Raw genomic sequence first — 27406 nt, 5'->3', positions numbered from 1 at the left:
GCTCCCGGTCAGCTGCCTTCCCTTCCCACTGAATGCTCACACAGCTGAAGACACTTAGGAATGCAGAGCGAAGCGGCTTCCTCTACAGCTGCATGAGATGAAGGTTAAAATGTAGTTTAAGAAACAATAAATAAATACAACCTGCGATGACTGGTGATACTTGAGTTGTCTGTCCTGTGACTGCTTTACTATTAATTGGTTTTGCGAAGATTAGTTTGGTGATGACTGGACCAGAAGTCGGTGTTCTTGTCTTCTTAGCAATCTGAAATGTACAAATAACTGTCGATTACTACAAAGTACTCATTTACTTAGAATTAAGACAGAGCTAGCAAACAACAACCACCATTTACTTAGCAAAAACCACAAATGTTAACAGCAAAAAATAAGGATTTAAAAAATTTCAATTGCTAAAATAGTTACACCTTTAAAAATTCCATAACTATGGGGTGGCTAGGTGGTGCACTGAATAGAGCACCGGCCCTGAAGTCAGGAGGACACGAGTTCAAATTCGGTTACAGGCACTTAACACTTGCTAGCCGTGTGACCTTGGGCAAGTCACTTAACCCCAACTGCCCTGTCATCCTCCCTCCAAAAAAAAAATTCCACAACTAAAACAACTGCATAGCTCTTTGCACTGCACATTATACATTATTTGCAATAATGGCATTTAAAATTTCTGAGATATAAATTTATGATCAATCACAAGCAAAACAAGAACATATTTAATAAAAAGTAAAACACCATTTGGCTTTCTTTTCCCAAAACATGAAGTGAAATGCTAAAAGGAAAATGTAAGACAGAACCAGGAGTCATTTTAGAGAAATAATCTAGGGCCATTACTCCTGAAATACTATTTTCAGTCAATAGTGAGGTCACTTTTAAATAATTACTCAGACCTCCAGAAGCATAATTCGAATACACATTAAGGAATTATTTTAATTAAAAAAAAACCCTCTTCCTATAACAGATAAGTACAGCTAAAAAGAAAAAAGAAATTTTTATAAATGGCAATTCCTAAGAGTCCATTCTGAAGGAAATGACCAGGTACTAAGACTGCTTGGTTCAAATTAACATGCAGTTCCCTTACAACTTACAGACTTAAAATATTCTCAAGTTGCAAAAATACTTTCTTAAGGGGCGGCCAGGTAGCACAGCGAGTAAGAGCACTGGCTCCTCCAGTGTTGAGAAGACCTGGAGATCGAATCCCGGGCTCAGACGCTTAGCACCCAACCAGAAACACCTGGCCGTGTAACCTTGAGCAAGTTACTTAACCCCGATTGCTTTAAAAAAAAATATACTTTCTTAAAATCAAGAATCAAGACATTGTAATAATAATTGGTTTTATATACACACAGACACACAACTGTATGATTAAATAATACTTTAGATACATGATCTCATTTATCCTCCCAATAATTCTATTATCACCCCACTTTTACAGATGAGTAAACAAAGTTAAAGAAGTTAAGTGACTTGGCCAAGTCTTATGTCTTGGCCAAGACTATGGACCTGTCTTCTGCCTCCAAGTTCAGTACTCTCTTCTTGATGTTGTATTTCCTCAGAGTATATCATAACAAATATTACCAACATGAATATGAACAACATGCCAGACAACACAGAACAATGCAATTTCCTGCTTTGGGGGCTCAAATTCCAAACTGAACTATTTCAATTAAATGTATTTACTTTGCATTATGAATGCAAAGTACTATGGGGGGAGGGATTACAGAAAATAGGAAATGTAGCATAAAGGCTAACAATGGGCCTGATACAATGAACAATTTGAGGATCTATAATTGGATTTAAACAACTTAGAGCATCCCCAGGTGGAGGCCTAGTTAATGGTACAGTGAGAAGTGAAAAGTAGCCCTCATTTGCCATTAAACATGTGAAATTTCAAAATTGGTAAGAATTTTATTGACCTGCTGAATATTAATGGATTTCAGGTATGAAAAAAGTATCATATACTTAAGTTCTTAAACAACTTGCCTTTTTTGGATATAAGTAACACTTAGGTCTTTGTGATACTTTCCGTAATTCTAACCTATTTACAATGTTGGCTAACACAAATACTTTCATATCAGGAAATTTTTTTTTAAATTAAGCCATTTACCTCCTTCCTCTCATTAGAGAGATTCAAGAGCTACCAGGGCAGACTGCTGAATACACTGTCAGACAGTCACTATACTGGGTGCTTTTCTTTGATAACAAGGAAGTGATCAATTATTAGGGAAGAGTAAGGTATTTCCAAAAATTACTATGATGTTTAAAAAAAGGATCAATAAAACTTAGTTTAGGAGAGACTTATATAAACTGATGCTGAGCGAGAAGAGCAGAACCAGGAGAAATCTGTACACCATCACAGACACTAACTTTAATAGACTGGGCTCCTCTCAGCAATGTAAGGTTATAAGACAACTCCAAGTGAGTAGAGCAACGGCCCTGGAGTCAGGAGGACCTGAGTTAAAATCTGGCCTCAGACACTCAACACAAAAACTAGCCGTGTGACCTTGGGCAAGTCACTTAACCCCAACTGCCCTCCAAAAAGCAAAAAAAAAAAAAGACAACTCCAAAAGACTCATGATCAAGAGAGATATCCACATCTAGAGAAAGAGATGCTGAGTCTGAATTCAGATTGAAACAAACTACTTGCTGTTTCTTTTTGTTTTGTTTCCTCTTTTCCACTGATCATTCCATCAGTTATAATCCTTCTTTACAACCTGACTAATGATTAATGTAAAGATATTTGTAGATCCTATATTTGAGTGTGTGCCACCATGATGGGGGGGACTAAAAGTAAATAAACCAATTTATTTTTTTTTATTTTTTTTAATAAACCAATTTAATAAAAAAAAAAATAAAGACCTAGAGCTTGAAAAAACAAACAAACAAAACTTAGTTTAAGCAAATAAGCTGCTCCCAAAATTTAGAAAGTTTATGAACAAATGTAAAGCCTCATTCTTCTGTGTTTAAGGCTGCTAAATCAAAGATCTCCAGTTCTGTAATGGAACCCAAAGGTTCTCATATAAAAGAAAAAAAAAAAGGGTCCTCTAATTGTAACATAATTACATTTGAAATTGAGCACGACCAGTGTATAAAGGATAATTTTAAATAAGCTTATTTCATTAGAAAACTGAAGAAAAGAAAAAAGAAAGCACAAATCTGCTAAAAAGGCAGCCACATTGGAGGGTTGGAGTGTTCACAGCTCTGGGTCCAGGAGAGCTCATCAAACTAACCTTCAAGCTGGAAAAGAGGCCCTTACAAGAGAAGGGTGGGAGAGAGATCGCAAGGGGTTCACGGGAGATCATGGAAACCACAGAGTGCTGGGTAAACATCAGTTATCGTGAATAATAACTAAGAGAGCACTTGATATGCTCTTTGGGCACCTTGAAAAGAGAAGCCTTCTTGACCTAGCACCTTCAGCAAGTGTAATATTCTAGAGAAGTAAAGTATTACAGGTAACTCAGGAAGGAATCACCAAAACTACTTCAATCGTTTTCTTTTGGAAATTGCTCAAATAGTTGTCAAATGGTTATAAAAAAGTCTATTACAGATTTCTCTATTTCATAAACAATTTTTAAAATCTGGTCTATGAGTGAACTCCCTCTACCACTGCAGGTTTTTTTTTCCCCCTTTTTTGGGGAGGGTAATTGGGGTTAAGTGACTTGCCCAAGGTCACATGGCTAGTTTGTGTGTTAAGTGTCTGAGGCCGCATTTGAACTCAGGTCCTCCTGACTCCAGGGATGGTGCTCTATTCACTGTGCCACCTAGCCGCCCCTACCACTGCAGTTCTTAAGAGAGCTGTCTGGAGGGGTGGCCAGATGGCTCAGCTAGTAAGCACCGGCTCCAGTGCCAGGATGACCTGGGGATCGAATCCAGGCTCCGACACTTAGCACCACACCCAGAAATTACTGGCTGTGTAACCTTGAGCAAGTTACTTAACCCCGATTGCTCATTAAAAAAAAAAAAAGAGCTGTCTGGGTTGCTAAGCCTCTAAGTGACTTGCCCAAGATCCTATCATCAATCTGTGTCAGAGGAAGAACTTGAACTCAGGTCTTCTTGGGCTCCAGGATGTTTGGAAGATGAGATCCAGGGCAGAAGAGAGAGAGCCTGCTCTTAATGAGCAAGGCGACTTTCTTCTCAAAGACTGGAACAAAGAACGGGATACAGGGCATTGGTTTCCTCATCCATAAAATGTAATAATGCCTGTGGCAGCTACGACTTAGGGTTTTGGTGAGAACCGAGTGGGCTAAGCTCACATCAAGCACTGTGGAAACTTCATGGGACTCTACAGACACACAGGCCCCTCTCTACAAGCTGTCCCATACTGCCAAAGTTACTGTCCACATCAAATTTTTCCTTAAAGATAATCACAGTGATTCTTATGCCAAATTACCTCAGAGGTCCTGCGGAATTACCTATAGCAGGGCCACTGACCTACATTGCTCCGGTCAGTTCTGGTCAGCCTATGGTTTATGCTCTGTTCAGTGCAGGAGCTGCAGCTCTGGAGGGTCACACCACGATCAATTCTTCCTGAGGCTTTGATCATACCTTCCCTTCTCCCTAGCCCACTAACCAAGAGCTACTGGCCTTCTGCTTTTTCTAGCCTAGAAAACAGCCTTAGGTTGCTAAGGGAAACTAGATAACCAGAAATTGTGTGAAATGGTAAATATTCTGTATGCCTGAAAAAAGGAAAGGAGTAAAATAAAATGTATAGGCTTTGTGATATATGGGGAAAACTAAATGATTCAGGGTCAGAAGGACCTGAGTTCAAATCTTGCCTCAGACACTTACTAGCTGAGAAGTCACTGAATCTCTCTCAATCTCAGTTTCCTCATCTGTAAAATGGGACAATGGTACCAACCTCACAAGGCTCCTGTGAGGATCAAATGAGATAATTTAAGTAAAACCCTCTGCAAATCTTAAAGTATGACAGAAACATGAGCTTTGATCACTATTATTGTGATTGGTATTGTCTAGAGATCTAAATGTTTTGGCTTACCTCAAGGTTTGGAAGTTTCCTTATAGATATTAACAGATGTAGAATAAACAGAGACATTTTATAGCACTGTTTTTATGAGAAGACAAGACAGTCTACTTATTAATAACAACAGTAGAGTGACTCAAGAGAACAACGTTCTAGTTACAAGACACTGCCCAAAGAGCCTCTATTATCAATCATTTATCCTTTCCAAGCTTCCTCTCTGCCTCACCTCCAGCTTCTACTTCCTGTCCCCAGTTGGAAGGCTGAATCTGAGAGGGCCAATAGTGACCATGGCTTTGGAGATCATGGGGGAAGCCGAATGGGAATGGAAAATAACAAAACGTAGGACCTCAAAGCAATGGTAAGAGTGACTTTCCAAAGAGAAAGGCTGCAGTGGACAAGAAAGGTCTTTACTCAGAAAAAGAAAAGTCTTAAGAGTTAAGTAATTAACCATATGGAAGTTTCCTTCCCCCTCAGTGTCCCAACAGTGACACAGCAAAAAAGGTGTGGTGCCAGTGGATCCCCAAAGTTCACAATGATCCCTGATCAAAGGATGGAGATCAGCTGATCTCTAGTACTGAAGACTATTTGTTCGAATACAAAAATTTTGTTCCATTCTTGCAAAGCTATCTTTATTGGTTAATAAGAATGTTTCTTCTCATACATAAAAAACTTCCACTAAAAACACACACACAATACATATCTAAATGTTTAAAATTAAATTCAAACAAAACAGATCTTTCGCTAGCTCATTTACATGCTGAAAATCTTCCTACACAATAGGTATCATTATTTTCATGTACACAGTAAAAGCAACATTCAAAAGTTATTTCTTGTTGAGAATATGGATATAAATGACCCTAGATACATACCTACAACTAAATGGTGTTTCAGAGACATGTATTTTTAATAGCCAAACCCCCTTTTTTTTTACCTGCACTGTTTTTAATTGTTGAGTCTGTAACACAGAAGGCTGAGCTGTAGTATTGATCAGCTGATTTCCTGGTGTCAGCGCTGACATGCCAATGACAGGTTTCATCTCTGGCCTTCCTCCAATGGTAACTACTTTGATTTGCTGGGATTGCACTTTAGTGTCTCCTGACTGTGTCTGAGATGCGGCTTTCTGAGTCTGGGGAAGCTGGTTATTGGGTAGTGCTAAAACAATTGGCGGGCCAGACTTGCCCAAAGTTGTTACAATTAACTTCTGTCCGTCTGGTTTAATTGTTTGATTGCCAAGTTTCAGATCAGATGCCTGAGATCCTCTGTTTAAAATAATCTGATTGGCTGATATAGTCACAGGTGTCTGGCCACCAAGTTTTTGAAGGCCACTTGGAAAGGCTGTTTTTACAGTATTCAAATCTGTTTTTGTAACTATGGTATTCCCAACAACTTTGTTGGCGTGGTTACTAGACACCGTGACTGGTTCTGTGGTAATAGACATGGCTGTGGTTGCAGATTCACCGGACGAATTTATATTGACAATTTCTTGCAGGTCCGTTTCCATGGGAATTGAATCTCCCATTGGGGATGAAACAATAACAGCCTCGATACTATCATCTTCTACTAAAGTTATACCAGTGTCCATGATCTCCTCTGGAAGTAAGCTGTTCACCTCAGCTGACACCACCTCCATGATAGTTCCTCCACTTGGAAACTGATAATCAGGTACTATAATGAAAATGGGAGAAAAAAAAAAATCAGTAAAAAGAAGCAACTCAGCTCCAACAGAGAAATTATTATTTGCAAAACCCCAAAACTATCATTCCAGGAAAACTCTTTACTAAAGAGAAAGGGAAATTTTTTTGGCCAATGTACTGGGTATTCAAGACCAACTTTCCCTCCTTGAAGGGAAAAGTTCTGGAGCACAGACTGCTGGGAACTACAGTTCCTAGCCAGAGTGGAGTCCCCACCCTCCCTTCCCTGTTGGGGCAGGACAAGACACTGAGTTTGAGATTCAAGGTGAACTTGGAAAGGGACGAACAGCACACTGGCAGGTGGCAAACGTGAAGTCCACGACGGTGTGAAGTGGCAGAGTTCAGAGTCTGGCCCAGAGATGGCGGCTTGGATCCAAGAGTCACAGTCTCTACTTGATGACAAAGGGTGTGTATGGCTGGAACCTACTATTGTCAATTCACAAAGTCAGACAGGACAGTGAAGGTTTAGCCCATCTCCCCTTGCCCCTATGCCTTCAATTGGCATAGATTTCCTGCATGATTTATCTACTTCTTAAACTATTCCTGATGATTTCATTTAAAGGAAAAGAGAAAAAAAAGAACCACCATCAGTCTATAACTACCAGGGAGTTCATGTCTAATCAAGTTGTATCCTGGGGACCCTGAATTGAGCTGGGAGAGAAACTTATGGTTTTCATTTTATTAATAACTTTTATAAGCACTCAGGTAGCAGAAGGTTAACCATGAGTTAGGTCCATTTGCCCTAGGCTTCTGAGCCATAAATGAAAACTCAGGGCTGATAAGGCAGCCTTAGCAAAAGGCAGGCCTCTTTTCTCAGAACTCTGTAGGCAGTTATTGTTTTTAATCAATTTGATTTTTTTGTTATTCTGAACTTAAACACCAAATAAAACCTGCATTTCTATATGCAAGCAGAACAGAAAACAGTGACTGTACATCTTATGCACCAGTTCGCTTTTAAGCAGTTTTGCTTAAAAGTATTTTAATACATTTAATCTGTATTTCCTTTGGTCCTCTTCTTTGAAGTTCTGTAAATGCCTCAATGATCCTTTTATCTTTCTTTATGAAAACCCTATTGCTAGTCTTTTTCCCCTCCCAAACTGAAAAGAGAAAAACAAAATCCTAGTACCAAATAAATACACTGAGCAAAACAAATTTCCATGTAAGTTATGTGCAACAACATAGGTTCCATTCTGCCTCATGGGTTTAGGCACTTCTGGAATCATAGCTGGTCATTACTTTGATCAGAGTTCTTAAGTCTTTTAAAGATGTTTTTCTTTACAATGTTGTGAAATAAAAACATTCTTCTGGTTCTGCTCCCTTTACTCTGCATCAATTCATACAACTCTTATGGGTTTCTCTGAAAACACCTCATTCATCATTTCTTATAATGCAATAAATATTCTATTATGTCCAAATCCTATAATTTATTCAACTGTTCCCCAACTGACAGACTCCCTCCATTTCCACTTCTTTGCTACAACAAAAAGCACTGCTATAAATATTTTTGTACATAGGGGTCTTTTCCCTCTTTCTTTTGATTTCCATAAACCTAAACAAAGATTATGCACAACTGAATGACTTTAGGGGTGTAATTCCAAACTCCTTTCCAAAATCGCTGGACCAATTCAGAGCTTCACCAACAGTGCATTACTGTGGACAGAATTCACTCCTTTCATAGTTCTTTCCTTTTGAAGGTGGTCTTTTCTTTGGACCTAGTGAGGTTAATAGCATTGTACACACCTTACAGTGAACTTTTCTTTTATCTTCTTGTACCTTAGTTCTGTTGTATCTTGATGTGCTTATCTTCTCCCAGAAACGGTTTTTTTTTTTAAGCAATCGGGGTTAAGTAACTTGCTCAAGGTTACACAGCCAGGTGTTTCTGGGTGGGTGCTGAGTGTCTGAGTCTGGGATTCGATCTCCAGGTCATCCCGACACTGGAGCCGGTGCTCTTACTCGCTGTGCTACCTGGCAGCCCCCAAACATTTTGTTTTTCATAGATGCTGATGAGGTATTACATAAACACATGAATTTAAGTGATTTAAGAATGAAAGAGTTATCTACTCAATATAACTGAAAAATATCCTCCCATATGACCACACTGATAACATGCCCATAATCCATATGGACTCTAAAGAAGTTAACAGAGTAATCTTAACACGAATCTATGCTGCCAGCTGCTGTGCATCTCCACACCTCTCCAGCCCAGCTCACCTGCTCACCTGCCCTAGAACTGTGTTCTCCTAACTGGTGAGTTTACCATAATTTAGGGAGTCCCAAACCAACCACAGTCCATTCCACCCCCTTTCCACCATTCGCTCTAGGAGGAATCCAATTAACACAACCATGCCTGAAAAAAAAAATTGTCAACATTCACCCTATGATTCTACCTTCCATCCCAGAGACATTATGCGGCCAAAAAATTGAAGGGGGGGGGGGGGGGGGGGGGGGAGTGGGTGGGGGGAACCTTCCCCTATCAAAATGTAAACTCTTTAAGGATGGCCCATGGAGCTTTCGTGTCAGTATTCCTAGCACAATTCCCTACCACATAGTATGTGTTTAATAAATGGTTTTTCATTCACTCATTCAAGAGTCAAATTAAATTGGGCTAACGTCAAATTTTGATAATAGCTCCATATCAAGAAAACCTTTGTTTTATGGTCGCATTTCATCTACAAGCCCAGTCAGTCATCTCGGATGCCCAGGATGAGAATCCTACAAGGCTCAAGGCAAAGCAAATACACAGGCCTACACAGTCCTTGACAATCTGGGCCTAACTGCTTTGGTCAAAGGTCACTGAAAAACCTCCAGAGAGAAACGAGTAACATCACCTTGAACATCTGAAGATAAGCATTATTGGCAATGACAGATTTCCAACCAAACCACATATCCTGCTTTTCAGTCAAACATGGACTTCATGGGGACAACTTCTGGTTCCCTCAAACTGCTGGCACCTCCTCCAGTCACTTGAGAGATTCTGTCTGTGTGTGTTAGCCTGAAAGCTCTTTGGGGAGTAGAGAATATTTCAGTTTTGTCTTGGTAGACTCAACTCTCACCACAAGGCGGCAGGGAGCTTTAACAAAGGTGTGAACGATTAGTTTACTTTCACAGTTACAGACTGTTTCCCCTGACAAGACATACATTCCTAGAGAACAGGGACCATTTGATTTTTGTCTTTGCAACTTCAGGTCTGGTGCCTAATAAATACTTTCTGATTAAGGGAAATAACATGACAGCATTACTCAGCAAGAACTGTAATTGTTACTGCTAGCAAAGTCTCATGAACAAAGATAATCACTGGGAAAATATGTTTTTGTCACTGTAGAACACCTGAACCAAAGGTGAAATAATACAGACTAAAAAGACTTAGTTTAGACATGTCAGAGAAGCTTTTACGATCCTGTTTCTGTAGTTTCCCTTGGTTAAGTTTTCTCAACACTAAACGATCAAGGAACATAACAATATGTTGGGACAAAATGCACGCTCAAGTGCTGTGATTTGGTTAACAGAGATCACTGCAGAAGACCCGGGAACTAGCTGCCTGTATCACTTCAAGGTTACAAGATCTGCCTAGAGTCACAGCACTAGGGTCAGAGGCAGAATCCAACAGAATTGGAGCCAACCCAGTTCAATCAGCCCAGCACTTTACCATACTGTCTATCTAAAACGGAACATTTCTGAAGACATTTGACCTTATGTAAATTAAAAATAGTAATTTCAAAAACTGTATCAAATGTTCCAGATATGCAGGAGGAAAAACAGGCAATCTCTTCAATAACTCAGAGGGCCTGGAATTTCCCTTAGCACCTGGCACCCTCTTACCCTGAAACAGCCCTCTACCATACTGGTCCCTTTCGATTACTGGAGGAATGCTTCCTGGGTGTCCATTTGGAGACAGGCCCAGGCCAACCAAGTTTCATTTCCCTCCTGGCTGTGCTCCTGACTCAAGATTTTACACACAGGTACCTTCTCCCTCCACCACTACTCTCCCCTCCTGATCCTTCTGCCATCTTCCCCCATTGAAATTTACAATCCTTGAGGGCAGGAATCATCTTTCTTTTTTACTTGTATCCATAGAGTTTAGCACAGAACCTGGCAGGCGGTGAGCACTTGATAATGTGTGTGGCTTGCTTGTCATAAAGAACGAACAAAGAATTCTAAACAAAGTTATTCATCCATCAGGCCAGGCACTGTGCTTCCTTCTTGGGACATAAAAACAAAAACAAAGCCATCTAAAGCCTTTAAGGACTCATACTCTAACTCAATGTACATACAGACATACCCCACAGTAATGGGGAGGGCACTGGGGGCCGGGGAGGTGGGAAAACAGACCTGGAAAGGCCTCCTGTTGCCCAAGATCCAGGAAAGGGTGGAGATTACACCCAAAGCTTGGTGGGCAGTGAAGCTTGGCTCTGAACTAAAGCTGAAGAGATGAAAGCAAAGATCAGAGCAGTGTGAAAAAACCACTGTAGCCCTAGACCTTCCCAAAAGTTCAATCAAAAGGGAAGAGTAAGTGCGTAACAACTGCAGAGACTTAAAGGGAAAAAAACCTGATTTCCCACAACAATTTCATGAAATGAAGCAAGAAATGAAAAATATGAAATAAAAGCTTTAGAAGAACTAAATGGAAGGAGAAGCTCACAAGGGAAAATAGTAAACATTACTCCAAAAACAGACTCCCTGAAAACTAGAGGAGACCACACAGAAAAAATGATTCCATTAGACAGGAAATATGACAGCAAAATAAAAGCCTGGGGGAAAAAAAAAACACACAAAAATGGAAGCTATGGGATATCAAAAACAACTGACCTCAAAAACAGGTCAAGGAGAGGTAATTTAAGAATCACTGCGGGGAGGATAGGTGGCACAGTGAATAGATCACCGGCCCTGGAGTCAGGACGACCGGAGTTCAAATCTGGCCTCAGACACAACACAAAAACTAGCCATGTGAAATTGGGCAAGTCACTTAATGCCAAATGCCCTCCAAAAAAAAAAAAAAAAGAATCACTGGACTCCCAGAAAACCATGATCCTCCAAAACCGGAAAAATCCTATTTCAGGACATCATAAATTAAAGTTACCCAGATCTCTTAGAACCAGAAGGCAACATAAAGATAAAAAGAATCCATCAGTCACCTCCTGAAAGGAGCCCCAAGAGACAAAGTCCCAGCAACGCCACAGCCAGCAAAATCTAGAACATCTACCTCAAAGGAAAAATACTCCGAGTAGGCAGGAGGAAGCAATCCAAGTCCTAAGAAACTACAGTCCTTTTCTCAGAATGTTTCTAAAATACCTAATACAAAATACACAGGGTTACAAAGTAAACCAGCAAGTTCCCAGACTCTGGGTTACTAACCCCTGACTAAGCTACCTCTCCTCCAGCCTCCTCTATTTCTCCTGAGGGACCCAGCATCCTTGCAGTTATTCCCAAACTGAGGCAGCCTTCATTCTTCCTCTTCTCATCCCCTGTGTGAGTGAAGACAAAAGCCTTTATTAAACACTTAATGTGTGCCAAGAATTATGCTAAATAATTTGTATTGGGGACACCAACACAAAAGCAGAGATGGTACCCACCCAAGCGGCCCCCATTCCTACAGGGAAGACAAGGAAAGTGCCAGGGGGAGTGAGGGGACCCCGGTGTGAGTAAAGGTGTGAGTCAGCCTTTCCTGTAGCAGGAGCAAGGGCAGTATTGACTGGATTATGGTTTCAGAATTAGGGGTGCGGGTAGGGCCAGGCCAGCCTGGCAAGCAGGCAGATAAGCAGGGCAGGGGAGAAAGTGAAGCGAGCCTGGGGTTGCCTAGAGATGATGGGCCAAGTAAGGCCCTCACCCATGAAGGGAGCTCTGGTCATGAGAGAGTGAACCAGCTGTCAAGCTTGACCCTTTTTACTCCTGTTATCTCTAGAATCGTCCTCTTTCCTCTTCCTGAGGGAGTTCATCCTAGTTCAGCCCTTCATATCTCCTCTGACTATCTAACTACGACAAAGGCTCCTAAATGATTTTCTGGCTTAGGATCTCTCCCCCCACAATCTCTCTGCCAAACCATCATCCTAAAAGAATCTTCAGTGGCTCCCTGTCACCTCAGGGCTAACTTCCCATCCCTCCTCTTCATTCACTTCCCATTCCAGCCAAGCTGACCCCATGCTGTTCTCCCCAAATGCCACATCCCATCCCCTTTTCCATCTCCCATGCTAGGATACACTCTTTCTTTGCCACTCTCTCTTGGAAGACCTGGTTTCCTTCCAGGGCCCTGGTAGGGCAAGACTGAGTCCCCTAGGGCACTCTCCTCAAATTAACTGGGACTTTCTCTACATATAAAAAAGCTAGCTCCTTGAGAACCGGAATTGTTTTTCCCTTTGCCTTTGTGTCCTAGGAGCCTAGCCCAGTGCCTACAACATACAATGAAGCTCAATAAATAGTTGTTTAATGACTAAACGAGATGTCTTTTAACCTGCATAAGTTGATGACAAATTTAAAAGATTGAGAACAATCTCTCTAAAGTGAAATGTTAGAGGCTAGCTGCAAGAAAGACAACCTTCTGTATAGAAAAAGTTACATATCAGAAAATAGTTACTCTGAAATCTAGACTCCTTCAAACACAAGATCAGATCCAGTTCCTGTAGGCTAAGATGCTAGGCTCTTCTCCTTGGACCCTGTTATCCAGTGATATATCTAGCAATAAAATCAACTTTAACAGAGCCTGTCTGAGCACTATCATCTTGGGGAAACTTGCCTCCAGTTCTACTCGCCAGTGATTACAGTAGCAGGGCAAAGGCCAAAGGGTAATAGCACTCTCAAGTACAGACACTGCTGAGGGGAAAACTGAATTTCCTGGGTTTGTATGGGCTGGCCTGGGAGCTGGACAGCGCCAATTGGACAGAAGACCTAGCAGACTTCATGTCACCAGGCTGGGGGCCAGCTCAAGAGAAGTAGGACTCTTCTTCCTGGGTCCCTCTCTTCTGGGCAGCCTTGCCTGGAGGGAAGGAAGGACACATCACCCCACAAAAGAAAGGTCAAATTAGAAAACTGACCTAAAATACATTGTTATGCCTACCATATTATTTCCCAGCTTGGGAAAATGAAATTTCTGAGAAAGTACAAAGTTAGAATGCTTTGTTAACAGGGTATTACTCTGCTATAAAATATCAATGTCCAATCTACTTAAGTGTCCTTATTCTTTTCTGTTACCAGCTAGACACAACCTAGTTCTAGGATCATAGGTTTAGGCATTCTGTTCAATCCCCTCATTTGACAGAGGAAAAACTGAGGCCTCAGGAAGTTAAGTTACTACCCTAAGTCACAAAGATATTAAGTAGCAGAGGCAGAAATTTGAACTCAAATCCTAGGATTTCCTTTGCCTCCAAATCTAGTGCTCGCTCTACTCTCCTAGATTGTAATTCTTTGCTATTTTCTAATCGTTTGTAGATAAAATATGAACAAGACTTACATCAGGTAAGAAGACAGAAAGGGCTTCAAAATGTGTCAGCGGAAGGACTACCTACATCTGTAAAACCTGTCAAACAGAAGTATCTGTGAAATCTGAATCTTCTCTGGATATTTATTTTCAAGCAGTTCAGTTGCCAAGAAGAATTTTTTTTATTTTTATTTTTTTGCTTTTTGGAGGGCAACTGGGGTTAAATGACTTGCCCAAAGTAACATGGCTAGTAATTGTGTCAAGTGTCTGAGGCTGCATTTGAACTCAGGTCCTCCTACTTCCAGGGCCAGTGCTCTATTCACTGCGCCACCTAGCCGCCCCAAGAAAATTAAAAAAAAAATTATTTTCCTCCACCTTCCTCTCACTTCCTATGTTGTAGCAAACAAGAGAAGAAAAAGCCTTTGGGGGCTGGGAAGAGAAGGGTAGTTGCTGTGTTCAAGGATTTGAAGGGCTATTGTGAAGATGACAATTTGAAAGGCTCTTGGGTAAAAGAACCTCATTTTCAGTAGCACATCCCTACCCAAGCCTGAACACACAGAAGAGACTAGAGTAATAACAGAATATTTAATTCCTATCTAGTCCACTTGAACAAGAGTATTTGATATCTGCCCGCAGGTAGATGTATGCCAAACACAATGAAACCAGTCTTGGGATCCCATAGCAGAGCAGAATCTGAAATAGGTATAAAATCACAGAATCTCAGACTGTACAAAAGCTTCAGAGAGATACTGCCACATATTTCCAATGAAGACCTACTACCCAAGAAATGTCACAAAGGCATTCACTGGAGATATAGGCAAGCAATCGTAAGAATAAAGAACAACAGACTGACAGTCCCAGAAATGTAAAAAGACTTGAGATGAAGACTCAGCATGGTAAACAGAATCTTTGCTGGCAATGTATGAATAAAGGGAACAGCCACATTGATAAATATCACAGATCCACTGAAACAGAACTAGTTAACTCTAATCTGCTTCTGTCATCCTTGTCAAAAACCAACCAAACAACCTTTACACCGGAAAAGGGAGGGTAAAAATGGCTTACAGGGAAATGCAGTAATTAATTAGCAATCCTCTATTAAGCACCTTCTAGGCACTGGGGATACAAATCCAAAGAATTCCCACTCTTAAAGAGATTTCATTCTTACAGAGAAGACAGTAAGAGAACACCCAGTTTGTCCTTGAATAGTTAAAGTCAACAGGTGCAAACTGATATATATATATATATGGGAACTGAAAAAGCTGAAGGGTATGATACTTGAGTCATTGTCCTTTATCTCTGAAAGCACTTGGAGAATGTGAGGGGGAGCCAGAGAGGTAAAAGGCCAATATCTCAGTGTTTAAAAACTGGAAAAGAGTGAGGTATGTAAACTACAGGCCTGTGGGTTTGACTTCAAATTCTAGAAGATATCATTGGAGGGATGGTTAGTGCATGTCTAGGAAAAAAAAACTAGGCAGATTAAGAGACAGATTCATACAGTATAGGACATGCCAGACTAAGCTCATTTCCTATTTTTGGACAGCTCTGCTAACCCGACAAATTTTAGCCAAGCACTTGATAAATGCTACTCTTGTAGAGAAAACAGAAAGATGTGGGCTTGACAGTTAAGTGGATTTGGATCTGGCTGAATGACTAGACCTATAGAATAGTTTATGAATGGTTAGATATTAACTTGGAAAGTACTTTATAGTGGAATACCATAAGGATGTGTCCTTGGACTCCAGCTGTTAAAAATCAATGAAAGGTAGAAGGCAGAGACAGCAAGTTTTATCAAATCCTGAGATAAAATGGATAACAGAGCCAGTGTTCAAAAAGATCTTGATAGGCTAGCAAGAGAACACCCAGAATTTAAGAATACCTCAAAGGACCAAGCTACATTCAGTGACACAATGCATTTTTTTACCCACAAGGTAAAGAAAACAGAAATAGGATGAATTTTTATTTCAAAGTAAAATTATAAGAATTTTTTATCGATTGGCACACTTGCTGCTTCTAGTGCTAGAATTATGGATGGGATCTAATAAGATGAACTGACCACGGAAGAATGTAATACCCTATAAAATTCCAACTATCAAATGCGAAAATGCAGGATGGGGAGGCTCCGGAACCAAAACCCAGGTTCTCTGAGTTGAAATCTTCAGCTGTCATTTGTTCTAACATGAACAAGAATCTCTTCTACCAGTCACTCAACAAGTGGTCCTCCAGTCTTGGCTTGAACACTTCCACTGACCTGCTGAGGTCAGCAACTTGGCTTGTAGGGAGCTCAAATTAATAAGAAGGTTTTCCTTAAATCAAGCCTAAATTCGGCACCGTGCGCTCTTGGTCCACAGTGCTGCTTATTTATGTCCTCTGGGTCCACGCTGTCCAATATGTGCACTGGGAAGACGGCTCCGGTAGGTCTCTGCAGGAGGCGCTGTTCCCTCTTTCCCAGGACAACCCTGAATACTTACTTGTACCACCTCCTTTTCAGTTCCTTCAATTCATGTGCCTGAAACACAGCAAGTGCTTACCTAATACTTCTTGGTTCATTAACTGACATGACCTTAAAGTCTTTTCACCATTCTGGATGTATGACCCTGAAGGAAGTCACTTAACTTCTCTCAGTCTCAGTTTCCTCATCTGTAAAATGAGGATAATAACCTCCCAGGGGTGTTGTGGGGCTCAAATGGGCTAACATATGCAAGGGGCCATATTGAAATCTTAAAGTGCCTTACAAATGTTAGCTACTGTTGTTATAATTAAAGGAGATGCATTAACATTTGCAGTCTGCCTTGCCATTGCACCCTAATGACCACTAGTTCTTCCCACCAACCCTACAGCTGCAACCTCCTATATATTTTCCCATTTTACAAGTTCCTTAACTTTCTTTTAAAATATTTAAAATTTTTTTTTAATTTAAAAATGTGTTTTTCCCACTGAGAAAAATTTTAAATTAAGTGTAAAAAAAAAATCTTTCAATACACATCTACACAGTTCAGCAAAACAAATTCCATTATCTATGTACAAACCAACTGCCTCTTTCTTCATCTAAATTTATTGTTCCTCTGACAGGTGGTAAATGGCATTGTTTCATTTTCATGCTTTTGAACTGTAAGTTCATTTTGTCACCGATCCGCATTCTAAAATTTTTCAAAGTTGCTTCCTCTCTAACACGGTCATTGTGTGCACTGTTCTAATTCTGCTCACTTCACTCTGCATCAGTTCATAAGGTCTTCCCAGTTTTCTTTGAAATTATCCATTTCATCATTTCTGATGACACAATACTATTCCTTTACATTTCTACACCATGTGTTTAGTCATTCCCCAGTAGGAAGAAAGATCCTTAGTTTATCATTTGAAGCCACCAAAAAAAAAGAGCTGCTATATTCCTTTTCTCTTTCTTTGATCTCCTTGGAGTATAAACCTAGTAGTTTAATAGCTGAATCAAAGAGCAGGTACAGTTTGGTCTTTCTGGGCATAGTTCTCAATTGCTTTCCAGAATGGCTGGGTCAGTTCACAGCTCCAATGGCACACTGATTGGTTTTCCCACATGTCATTTTCTTTCTTTCTTTTTTTGGATGGGGGAAGGTAGGGCAATTGGGGTTAAGTGACTTGCCCAAGGTCACACACCCAGTTTGTGTGTATGTGTGTGTGTTAAGTGTCTGAGGTCAGATTTTAACTCAGGGCCTCCTGACTCCAGGGCCAGTGCTCTATTCACCGTGCCACCTAGTCGCCCCAATTTTCTTTCTTTTGTCATCTTTGCCAGACTGATATGAGATCAAATTTCAAAGTTGCTTTAATTTGTACTTCTCTAATAGTAGAGCATTGTTTCATATGGCTTTTGATAGCTTGTTTTGAAAGCTGCCTGCCTACTGACCATTTATTTATCTATTTGGGCATGGCTTTTAGTTTTACACAACTAAATCAATTCTTTATGTGTCTTGAAAACGAGACCTTTATCAGAGAAACATTCCAAAGATTTTTTCCCAGTTATGTTTACCTTCTAATTTTTACTACATTAGGTCTATTTGTGCAAAAACTTTAACATTTTATATAATCAAAGCTATCCATTTTATCTTGTGTGATCTTCTCTATTGCTTATTTCATCATGAACTCTTCCCCTCTCAATAGATCCAAAAGGAGGAAATATCTTCCTTGTTTATGATAGGACTTCTTATATCTGTCCTGTTCCCATTTGGTGCTTACTTGGTATGGGATATGAGGAGTTCGGTCTAAATCTAATTTCTGCCAGACTGCTATCCAGTTTTTCCCAGTAATTACTGTCAAACAGTCACTCTCTCCAGGAACATCTCTGGATTTATAAAACACCATACTGCCATGTCTGTTGACTTAATATTATTGTATAAAGAATCTGTTACATAAATCAACCTCTTTTTAAACTTGGACCATACTGTTTTCATGATTATTCCTTTGTAATACAGTCTGAGATAGGAAATTGATAAAGCTTCTTCTTTCCTACCTTTCCAGTATTAGCCTTAAGATTCTTGACCTGTTCCTCCAGAGGAATTTTGCTACTTTTCTGTAGCTCTATAAATTATTCTTTGGAGAATTTGATTGGTACAGAACTGAGTAAGTAAATTGCTTTAGGCATTTTTTCTCATATCAGCTTGACCTGCCCATGAGCAATTAATGTTTCTCCAATTATTTAGCTCTGTTTTTATTTCTGTATTTTATAGTTAGCTTCATACGATCCTTGGGCGAATTTTGAAAGATACACTCCCAAACACTGCATAACTTCTGCAATTATTTTTAAAGGGATTCTCTTTTTAGTTCTTCTTGTTGTGTTTTATTGGCTATATAAAGGAATAATGATGATTTATGCAGATTTATCTTATATACTAAAATTGTGCTAAAGTTATTGCAATTAGTTTTAGGTGACTAAATACATCAAAATATCATCTGCAAAAAGAGATGATTTTGCTTTCTCCCGGCCTAAGGTTATTCCTTCCATTTCTTTTTCTTATCTTATTGCTATTGCCAGCATTTCTAATGCTGTGTTCTATAGTAGTGGAGATAATGGTAATTCTTGATTTATCACTGATCTTACTAGAAAGGCCTCTAACTTTTCTTCATTACATATAATAATAACTGCACTTGGAATTAGATAAATACTATTTACTACATTAAGGAAATCTATTTATTTCTGTGATTTCAGAGTTTTTAACAGAAAGCACCCTTTCAATCCTTATGGATGATACATGTAAGGTCTTCATATCTAAACCAAGGGAAGACAAAGCAGAAAAAGAGAACTAGAGACTAACATCCATAATGAACACTGATAAAACACATTAAAATAAAATGTTAGCAAGTAGGCTACAACATTATTAGAAAGATGATATGCAATGACTAGGTTTATACCAGAAATGTGGGGTTGGGTCAACGTAAAAACTATAAACATAATAAATCACATTAGTAACACAAATAATTAAAAACTATGACTGATAGTCATAGATCCTGAATATCCAATAAATATTGAATAGATGGTGAAAATTCAATACTTTTTTATTAAAAACTCTAGAAACAATAGAAATAAATGGATTTTTTCCTTAATATAGTTAGTTCTTAACCTTTTTTGTATCATGGACCCCTTTGGCATAATGTAAAGCCCATGCATTCCACCTAAGAATATTCTAAATGAAGAAAATAAAATACATAGGATTACAAAGGAAAACAATTGTGGTGAAAGTTATCAAAGTTTTTTTTGATTTCATAGACGGCAGGTTAAGAATCCTTGACCTATAAGCACATAGGCTCTTTGAGAACAGAAAATGTCTTAATTTTCTATTGGTACTCCTCATTTTTTCCACATAGTAATAAACACATAACGAAAGTTTTTTCATTTTTATAAAATTTCTTCACAAAGCTAGCAGGAGTTAGAGGCAACATTTAAACCCAGATCTTCCTTGACTTGCTCGTCCATTACACCAGGCTACCCCTCCTATCTAGCAAAGAGTTGATCTTAAAATATTGACATAACAGATGAATACCACTTTATCTTCCAATATTGCCACATAAAACTACAAGAATTCAATTTTGCCATTTTTAAAATTATTACTTAATAAAAGTTCTGGAAATGCTGTAAGATAACAAAGAAAACAGAACAAAAAGTCTAAGTTTATATTAACCCAATAAAAATAAATGTAATATAATACATATAATATAATACAATGTCAGAACATACGTCTGTTTTTAAAACTGCAAGCTGGTTTCAATGATCAAGTTATTAAACTTGCTATCCAGGGTAGGAGAGGGGAGTGATGTCACAGATACTTCAAGAATCATTTCTACTTGGCTTTGAAATGTTTTTATGCCTCCATTTTAATGAGTGGGTGAGTTCAATGTTCTAGGAAATCACAACACTTCAAACAAAATAATGAAACAACATTATGAAAGCCTGAACAAAGTAGATGAGAAACTGTAAGCTACTTCTGATACATCAGGTTTACAGGTTTATAAAACCTTTTCGGCTTAGAGGCACTATCACTGATAATCAAAATTCCATCTCAAATTTTTGAAACTCACTTCCTATGCTACTTAAAATTTGTATGTAAAGTTATTCTTTTGGTTGATGCAACATGCATCAGTCCTTAGCAGCAAGGTGATAAGGCAAGGGATTCAGGCCAGGATGTGCATTTTCAGAGAAGGCCAATCAATGTGCTGGTTTGTTTTGTTTGACTATATACTCATTTAAAAAAAAAGAGTATATAGGGGAGGCCTTCTATTTGGGGAGTGAAAGGGAGCAGCATCGATAGTGATGGGGGAAAAAGAATATCAATGAAACACTTTAAAACTATACAAGACAGCAAAGAAAAGGTCAGAATAGGACATAGACAAGCAGAGCCATTTTCTTCCTATCTTATAATTAATATACACTAAAAAAATCTAACTACGTAACAGTAACTGTTTCAAATATAATTCTCTTTTCTGTTCTTTGTTGTTGTATGTTGAAATAATTCATTTTTGCTGATATTTCTTTTTTTTTTTAATTAAGCAATCAGGGTTAAGTAACTTGATCAAGGTCACACGGCCAGTTATTTCTGGGTGTGGTGCTGAGTATCTGAGCCCGGATTTGATCGAGGTCATCCCGACACTGGAGCCGGTGCTTTTACTCGCTGAGCCACTTGGCCGCCCCTAAGCAATTGGGGTTAAGTAACTTGCTCAAGGTTACACGGCCAGGTGTTTCTGGGTGGATTCTAAGTGTCTGAGCCCGGGATTCAATCTCCAGGTCTTCTCAACACTGGAGCCTGTGCTCTTACTCGCTGTGCTACCTGGCCGCCCCTTTGCTGATATTTCTTGATGAAAAAGAAATTTATTTTACAAGAAAGCTAGTCTTTTATTGAAAAATTGATATGCGGGCAACAAGGTCCTGGAGTCAGGAGGATCTGAGTCCAATTCAAGCCTCAGATACTTGACACTTACTAGCTGGGTGACCCTAGGCAAATCACAACCCCAATTCCCTCACCAAAACAAACAAAAAAGCAAAATGGATATGAAAAATGTTTAGCATTCTACTATTCTGGAAAATGATTTTATAGATGTGCATTATGTTAAAGATGGCAATTTAAAGTTCATTTAAAACTTTTTTTTTTATCCATCTAGAGTTTTGTACCACCTCTAATGTCATTTGAGTTTAACCTCAAATTCTATATTCTCTCCATATGTTAAAATGCATAGTGTCTTCCCTCTGAAATTGCTGCCAATTCATCCCATGGTTTGTACATAGCTGTTTGCTTTCCCCCTCCCCCCATTAAACTGTGAGCTTTTTAAGGGCTAGGGCTATTTTTGCCCCTTTGTTTCCTTAACCCTTAATATAAGGCCTGAAAGTAAGCCCTTAAAAAATACAAGTTGACTGACCTATTACAATAATGTATACCTATCTTTTACAAAACCTAATTTTTTATATACTTATTAGTAGGATATAGTATATCAGAGTGTTGAGCAAATTATACTTCAAAATCTCTCCTTTTATAAAATTTAATAACTTAAGAAAAGCTATATCACAGTATACATGATGGTCATAGTCATTAAATTATGACCTTTGAGGCAGGAGTTTTATTTGTCCAGACCCTTAATTTCTTGGGCATAAGGAAGCTTCCTTTATTCTATCAAAATAGATCTTTCTCCCACTCTCCAACCTAAAGCTCTTCAGAGAGTTGCCTGGGGTGCTGACAGGTTAAGGGACCTGCCCAACATCATCCAGATACAATGTGTCAGAGTTGGGACTTGAATGAAGGTGTTTTTCCCTGAATCTGGAGCTAGCTTTCTCTATACAAGGCCTGCCAGAAATTTCTCTTGTATCGTAAGTGTCTCAGACTTGGAGAATTTTGAACCTCCTAGGCCTATGACATGAGACACTACGTTTCATTTTTGTGTTTGTATAACCTGCAAATAACATAGTAGGATCTGAAGAGATGAAGGGCTAATACTCCCTTTTCCTTCTAAGGCTTGCTACAAATGTGGCATCAACAAGGCAATGGCACAAGTTATCCACATCTCCCCAAGAAGCCAGAGCTTAAGAAACAGTGGGAGTCATTAGGAATGGTCATAGGAGTTTACACATCTGTACCTCCTAAACCATTAAAACCACATGCCCCCAAACTGGCAACTAAAGGTGTGACATGCATCTATTGGGGAATGGCTAAACAAATTGTCAAATATGAACTTGTGCCATCAGAAATGGTGAAATGAATGCACAGTTTCAAAGAAACTGAAATCGGGAAGACCTCCATAATATGTGGGAAAATAAAGTCACTGTGCTAAGAGCTGGGGATACAAAGCAAGGCAAAAGATAGCTCCTAACCTCCAGAAGTTCATTTTAATGAGAGAGACAATACACAAAACAAGTTATGTACAAAAAATGGGAGCCACTGAGGTTTGCCGTGCTTTAGGAAAATCACTTTGGTGGCTGAATGGAAAACGGAGGGCAGTGGGGAGAGACCCAGACCCAAGGCGGGCAAAGACACCAGCAACCACTGTTAATAGTCCAGCAGTAAGGTGAGGAGGGCCTCCACCAGGAAGCCTTGGCAATGTGGGAAGAGACAAGGGGACTGTTGAAGAGATGTTGCAAAGGTGAAATGAACAAGATCTGGCAACAAACTAGATATGGGGAGGGTGAGAGTAAAGACCAGAAGATGATGCCTAGTCTGTGATCTGTGAGCCTGGGGGACCAGGATAGTAGTGCCCTTGATAATAATAAAGTTTGCAGGGAGCAGATTTCTGGGGGGGGGGGGGGGACAAAAAAGAGGGATGAGTACATTTTTGGTTATACTGAAGATGTCTACAAGACATTCAATTAGTTATGTGTAACAGGCAGTTGGAAATGTAAGACTGGATGGAGGTCAGCAGAGAGTTTAGGGCAGGGGTGGGGAACCAATGGCCTGAAGGCCACAGGTGGCCCTCTAGGTCCTCAAGTGCTGCCCTTTGACTGAATCCAAAGTTCACAGAACAAAGCCCCTTAATAAAAGGATTTGTTCTTTAAAACTTAGACTCAGTCAAAAGACCCAACCCAAGCAGCTAGAAGGCCACAGGTTTCCTATCCTTGATTTAGGGCTTGAGAAGTAGATTTGATAACTAGATCCAAGGGAGCTGAAGAGATAACCAAATGAAATAATAGAGGAAGAAGAGGGCCAAGGACAGAACCCATGTAACCCGGATGAAGATCCAGCAGAAGGGACAGAACTAGAATAATTTACATAATGACATTATAGAAAAGAAAAAAAAAAACTTTCAAAGACTGTAAAACTGATTAATACAACCACAAACCACAAGTCCAGAGGACTAAAGATGAATCATGCTACCTATCTCCTTGCCAGAAATGATGGACTTAAAATACTGAACAAGACATATTTTTAGACATATGCAAAATAGAAATTTGTTTTACTGGACTATGTGTACTTGTTGCAAGGGTTTTGTTTTTTGTCCTTTTAACTGTTCAATGAAGGGAGGGGCATGGGAGAGATAACAAAAACTCATCAATATCAATAAACTGATAAAAAAAAACAAAAAGAAATTGTATGTCTAGATGTGCATATGATATACATGCACACACATTTGGACAGTTTCTAAATATATTTATTACACACAAACATAAATGGGACATTTAGTACAGTAATAAACTTGTTTTCTTTTCATATATCTCTGCAGTTTCCACTTGAACTTTTCTGATCAGCACATCCAAATCTATTTATTTGTTAGGAGCATCACCATAATATCAACCTAAAATTTACTTTCAGAAAAGCAAATTCTACATCAGAGATTGAGTTTCCTGCACAATCCTCTCCTGTTGTGCACCTACGATGTCCTATATTAGGGGTAACTATAAGCGTCTTTATAGGATAAAGACGAGCAGTAATAAAATAAAAAATAAATAAAAGAGATTTAACCCTAAGAGCCCAAAGGTAATTTAACTTTTAACTTCTTTATTCCTCTCCTTGTGGACCGAGAGATCGGATGTGGACAAGAGTCAAATAGCATGAGGTAGGCAAAATGGGTTACAATCTGCAATACTGGGGGGAAGTATCTCTATCACTGAACTATTGGAACACATTCTTTTCCACCAAGCATAATTACTGACCAAACCCTGTACCAGGCTGGAGCTGCACTAAACGAATTTCAGGCAAAGGAGAGCAACAGAATATGCTCTCAGGGACCACCACAAATAACTGCTCGGAACCGTGACCTATAGCTTTTCAGAAGTCCATTGAAAGGTGCAGAGCGGGGCCCTCGGACAGTTACCTGGAGAACAGGGACGCGTCCGGATTCTCTAGATAACACGCACCCTGAAAAGCTAGCCCTCGATCGCGGAGCTGCCGGGACACGACAGACAGTGGGGGAGCTGCCCCTCCGGCTCCCCGGGGTCTGCGCACCAGCCGCGCCCGTCGCCCCCGCGCACGACCAATGCCACCGCCTCAAACCCCAGGTCAGAGGAGCCCAGCCACCCCGCCCCCCGCCGCGCACTTGACGTCCCGCTCCCAGGCCAACCACAACCACAACCACAACCCTAACCCTCCCCGCCCCCCCCGCCCCGCAGAGCGCGGGGCTCCGGGGCCGCCCCAGCACCCGGGCCGCAGGACGCGGACGCCGGGCCCCCAGCCCTTCTTGCCCGCCCGGCCCGGGGCCTCCAGCCCGGTCCCTTCCGCTCCGCTCCCCTCCCCCTCCGCGCCCGCCCGGCAGCGGCGGCGCACCGCCCTCACCTCCGGGTGGCTCGGGCCGCGGGCTCTCCGGCGGCCCGGGCCGGCAGCTCACGGCGCGGCCGGGCTCCTCCTCTGCTGTCGCCGCCGCCGCCGCCGCCGCCGCCGCCGGGATGTCAGGGGCCGGGATTGGATTTCGAAAGATCCGCCATTTTCACGTCGTCATCAGAAGCGCGGCGGCGCGGCGGCACGGCGGGCGCGGGCCCGCGGCGGCTCTGCGGCGCCCCTCCCCCCGGGCCCCGCCCCCGCTGGGCCCCGCCCCCGCGCCGCGCCAACCTTCAAACGCGCCGCGGGGCCAGCCCTCCAGCGCCGGCCGGCAGCCGCAGGCTTTTGTCCGGGTTCGGAAGGTGCGCGAGGCCCCGGGGGATCCCCCGACCGAAACCTCAGGTTTCCAGGGGGAAAAGCCAGCGGGAGCGGCGCGCGTTTCTCCTGCACCAGCCGAGCTCGCTAACATCATCCTGGCTGACATTCCCCGTCCCCCCAGAGACCTGGGTTCGGGTGGAAAGCACTAGCAGCCCCGGGGTAGCCAGGGGAAGGGGCGCGCCCCAGGCCTCTCCTGGGCCGTGGCGGGTTCCGACTGACACGGTCACCGAAATCCCATCTTTAAAATGCACACGTCCCAGATGAGCGAAATCCGCAGTGCACTGCCTTTGACTTTCTCCTTCCGGCCCATAAAACTGTGACTTGTACAACCTCCTTGTGCTGGGCAATGCACTTTCGGACCTCAGAAAACAAACCTAGTTGCCATCTGATCCAGTAGCTGTTAACATTGTTAATAAAAAAGGGAAATCTACCCTGAGCTGAAATTGACAGTTCCAATTTAAAATACAGACTTGGCCCGCGATACTGTAATGTACATAAAATCTCCGGATTATGTGGATTTAGCCTCTCTTACTAAATGCGGTCTTAAGATCCACTAAAATAAAAAGAAACATTCTTTTCTTGGACCTCTAGCCGCAAACAAGACAGCAGGCACCGATCAAAGCGCCTATGAGCTATGTACAGTGCTAGGGGCAGGAAAGCCAAAGGGAAAAAAAACAATCCCGGACTTCAAGGAGCTCCCAGCCTCACAGAGGAGACAACAGGAAAACAGTTATGTTCCACCGAAATCTACAGGGGACAAAGCAGGAGCCTGAAGACAAATTACGTTAAATTACGGCATTCTGTAGGAATGTCTAGATCACGAGTGCCTGGCATATGGCAGGTGCTTCATGTATAAAGTATGTAAATGCATATGTACATAGACATGCGAGAGACTATATAGCAGCGCACATGTGTGCACACACATAACATTGTCAAGCCCTTGGCACAATGCCTGGCACACAGCACTATATCAATGTCAGCTATTATATGTATATAACAAAGCACTTAGCACAGTGCCTGGCACACGGTAAACATGTTAGCTGTATCTATATACACATATATGTCTGTATAAACTGCAAGGCACTTAGAGCCTGGGTTACTATTTTATATTGTGTGTATATGTATGCATACACACATACACATACATGTACATGTCTGTGCATAAACTGTAATGTGCTTAGGAAAGGGCCCGGCAGGCATATAAGCCCTATGTCAGCTGTTTTATATATGGGTGCATACACATACACCCATATATATGCTTGTTTATAAATTGTAAAGTGCTCAGCACAATGTTGGGTACGCAGGAGGCCTTATATAAATGTTAGCCATTACATAGGCGCATGTATATATGGATATTATATATATACACACAGATATATACACCCGTATGTGCCATGTCGGTGTACAAGTTGCACCGGGCCTAGCCCACAGTAAGCGCTAGGTGAAGGTGAGCTTTATTAGCATTTTTATTACTCCTAGGGTGAGCAGATCCCCAAGTCTGCCATGCTCTTCCCCCCAACCCCGCCCCCGGGCCTCCCAGAGTGGGGGGGGGCGGGCGGGGCAGGGAGTGGCTGCCCCCAGCTGTCACTCCCTTCCTGCGGACAGCAGCTCAGCAGGCTGGGCACACTCTCCGCTTTGGGGGAGGGGCGGGCTTCTCCGTCCCCGGGACCCCCCCCCCCAGCAGGGGATCCCCGCCACGCTCGCGCCTAGGAAGGAGTGTTTCTTTAACAAACTTTGCTCGGGGGCT

General features: G+C 41.1%; 2 protein-coding genes across 6 annotated transcripts in view; one reads left to right on the top strand and one right to left on the bottom strand.

Moving 5' to 3' along the window:
- Positions 1 to 27406, top strand: part of COPS4 (COP9 signalosome subunit 4) — a 314835-nt gene that overhangs the window by 241910 nt on the left and 45519 nt on the right. The gene's annotated exons all lie outside the window — the stretch shown is intronic.
- Positions 1 to 27406, bottom strand: part of LIN54 (lin-54 DREAM MuvB core complex component) — a 70997-nt gene that overhangs the window by 42758 nt on the left and 833 nt on the right. For 2 of the 5 annotated variants that reach the window (XM_069092281.1, XM_069092290.1), the window contains exons 1-3: positions 25300 to 25413; positions 5919 to 6652; positions 142 to 262 (exon numbers count right to left, since the gene is read on the bottom strand). In XM_069092281.1, coding sequence (XP_068948382.1) covers positions 142 to 262; positions 5919 to 6617 — 820 coding nt within the window. In that variant the 5' untranslated portion in view covers positions 6618 to 6652; positions 25300 to 25413. Of the gene's footprint in view, positions 1 to 141; positions 263 to 5918; positions 6653 to 24841; positions 24963 to 25299; positions 25414 to 27406 lie in introns of those variants that run through there. The other 3 variants (XM_069092301.1, XM_069092273.1, XM_069092265.1) reach the window with 3 other exon arrangements.

The sequence above is a fragment of the Petaurus breviceps genome, unplaced genomic scaffold (assembly GCF_028583685.1).
Source record: "Petaurus breviceps papuanus isolate PSGF00001 unplaced genomic scaffold, PetGlider_PUasm1.0 126, whole genome shotgun sequence".
Classification (NCBI taxonomy): Eukaryota; Metazoa; Chordata; class Mammalia; order Diprotodontia; family Petauridae; genus Petaurus; species Petaurus breviceps.
The sequence above is the reverse complement of the archived record's forward strand: the minus strand, read 5'-3'. Positions and strand labels throughout refer to the sequence as shown.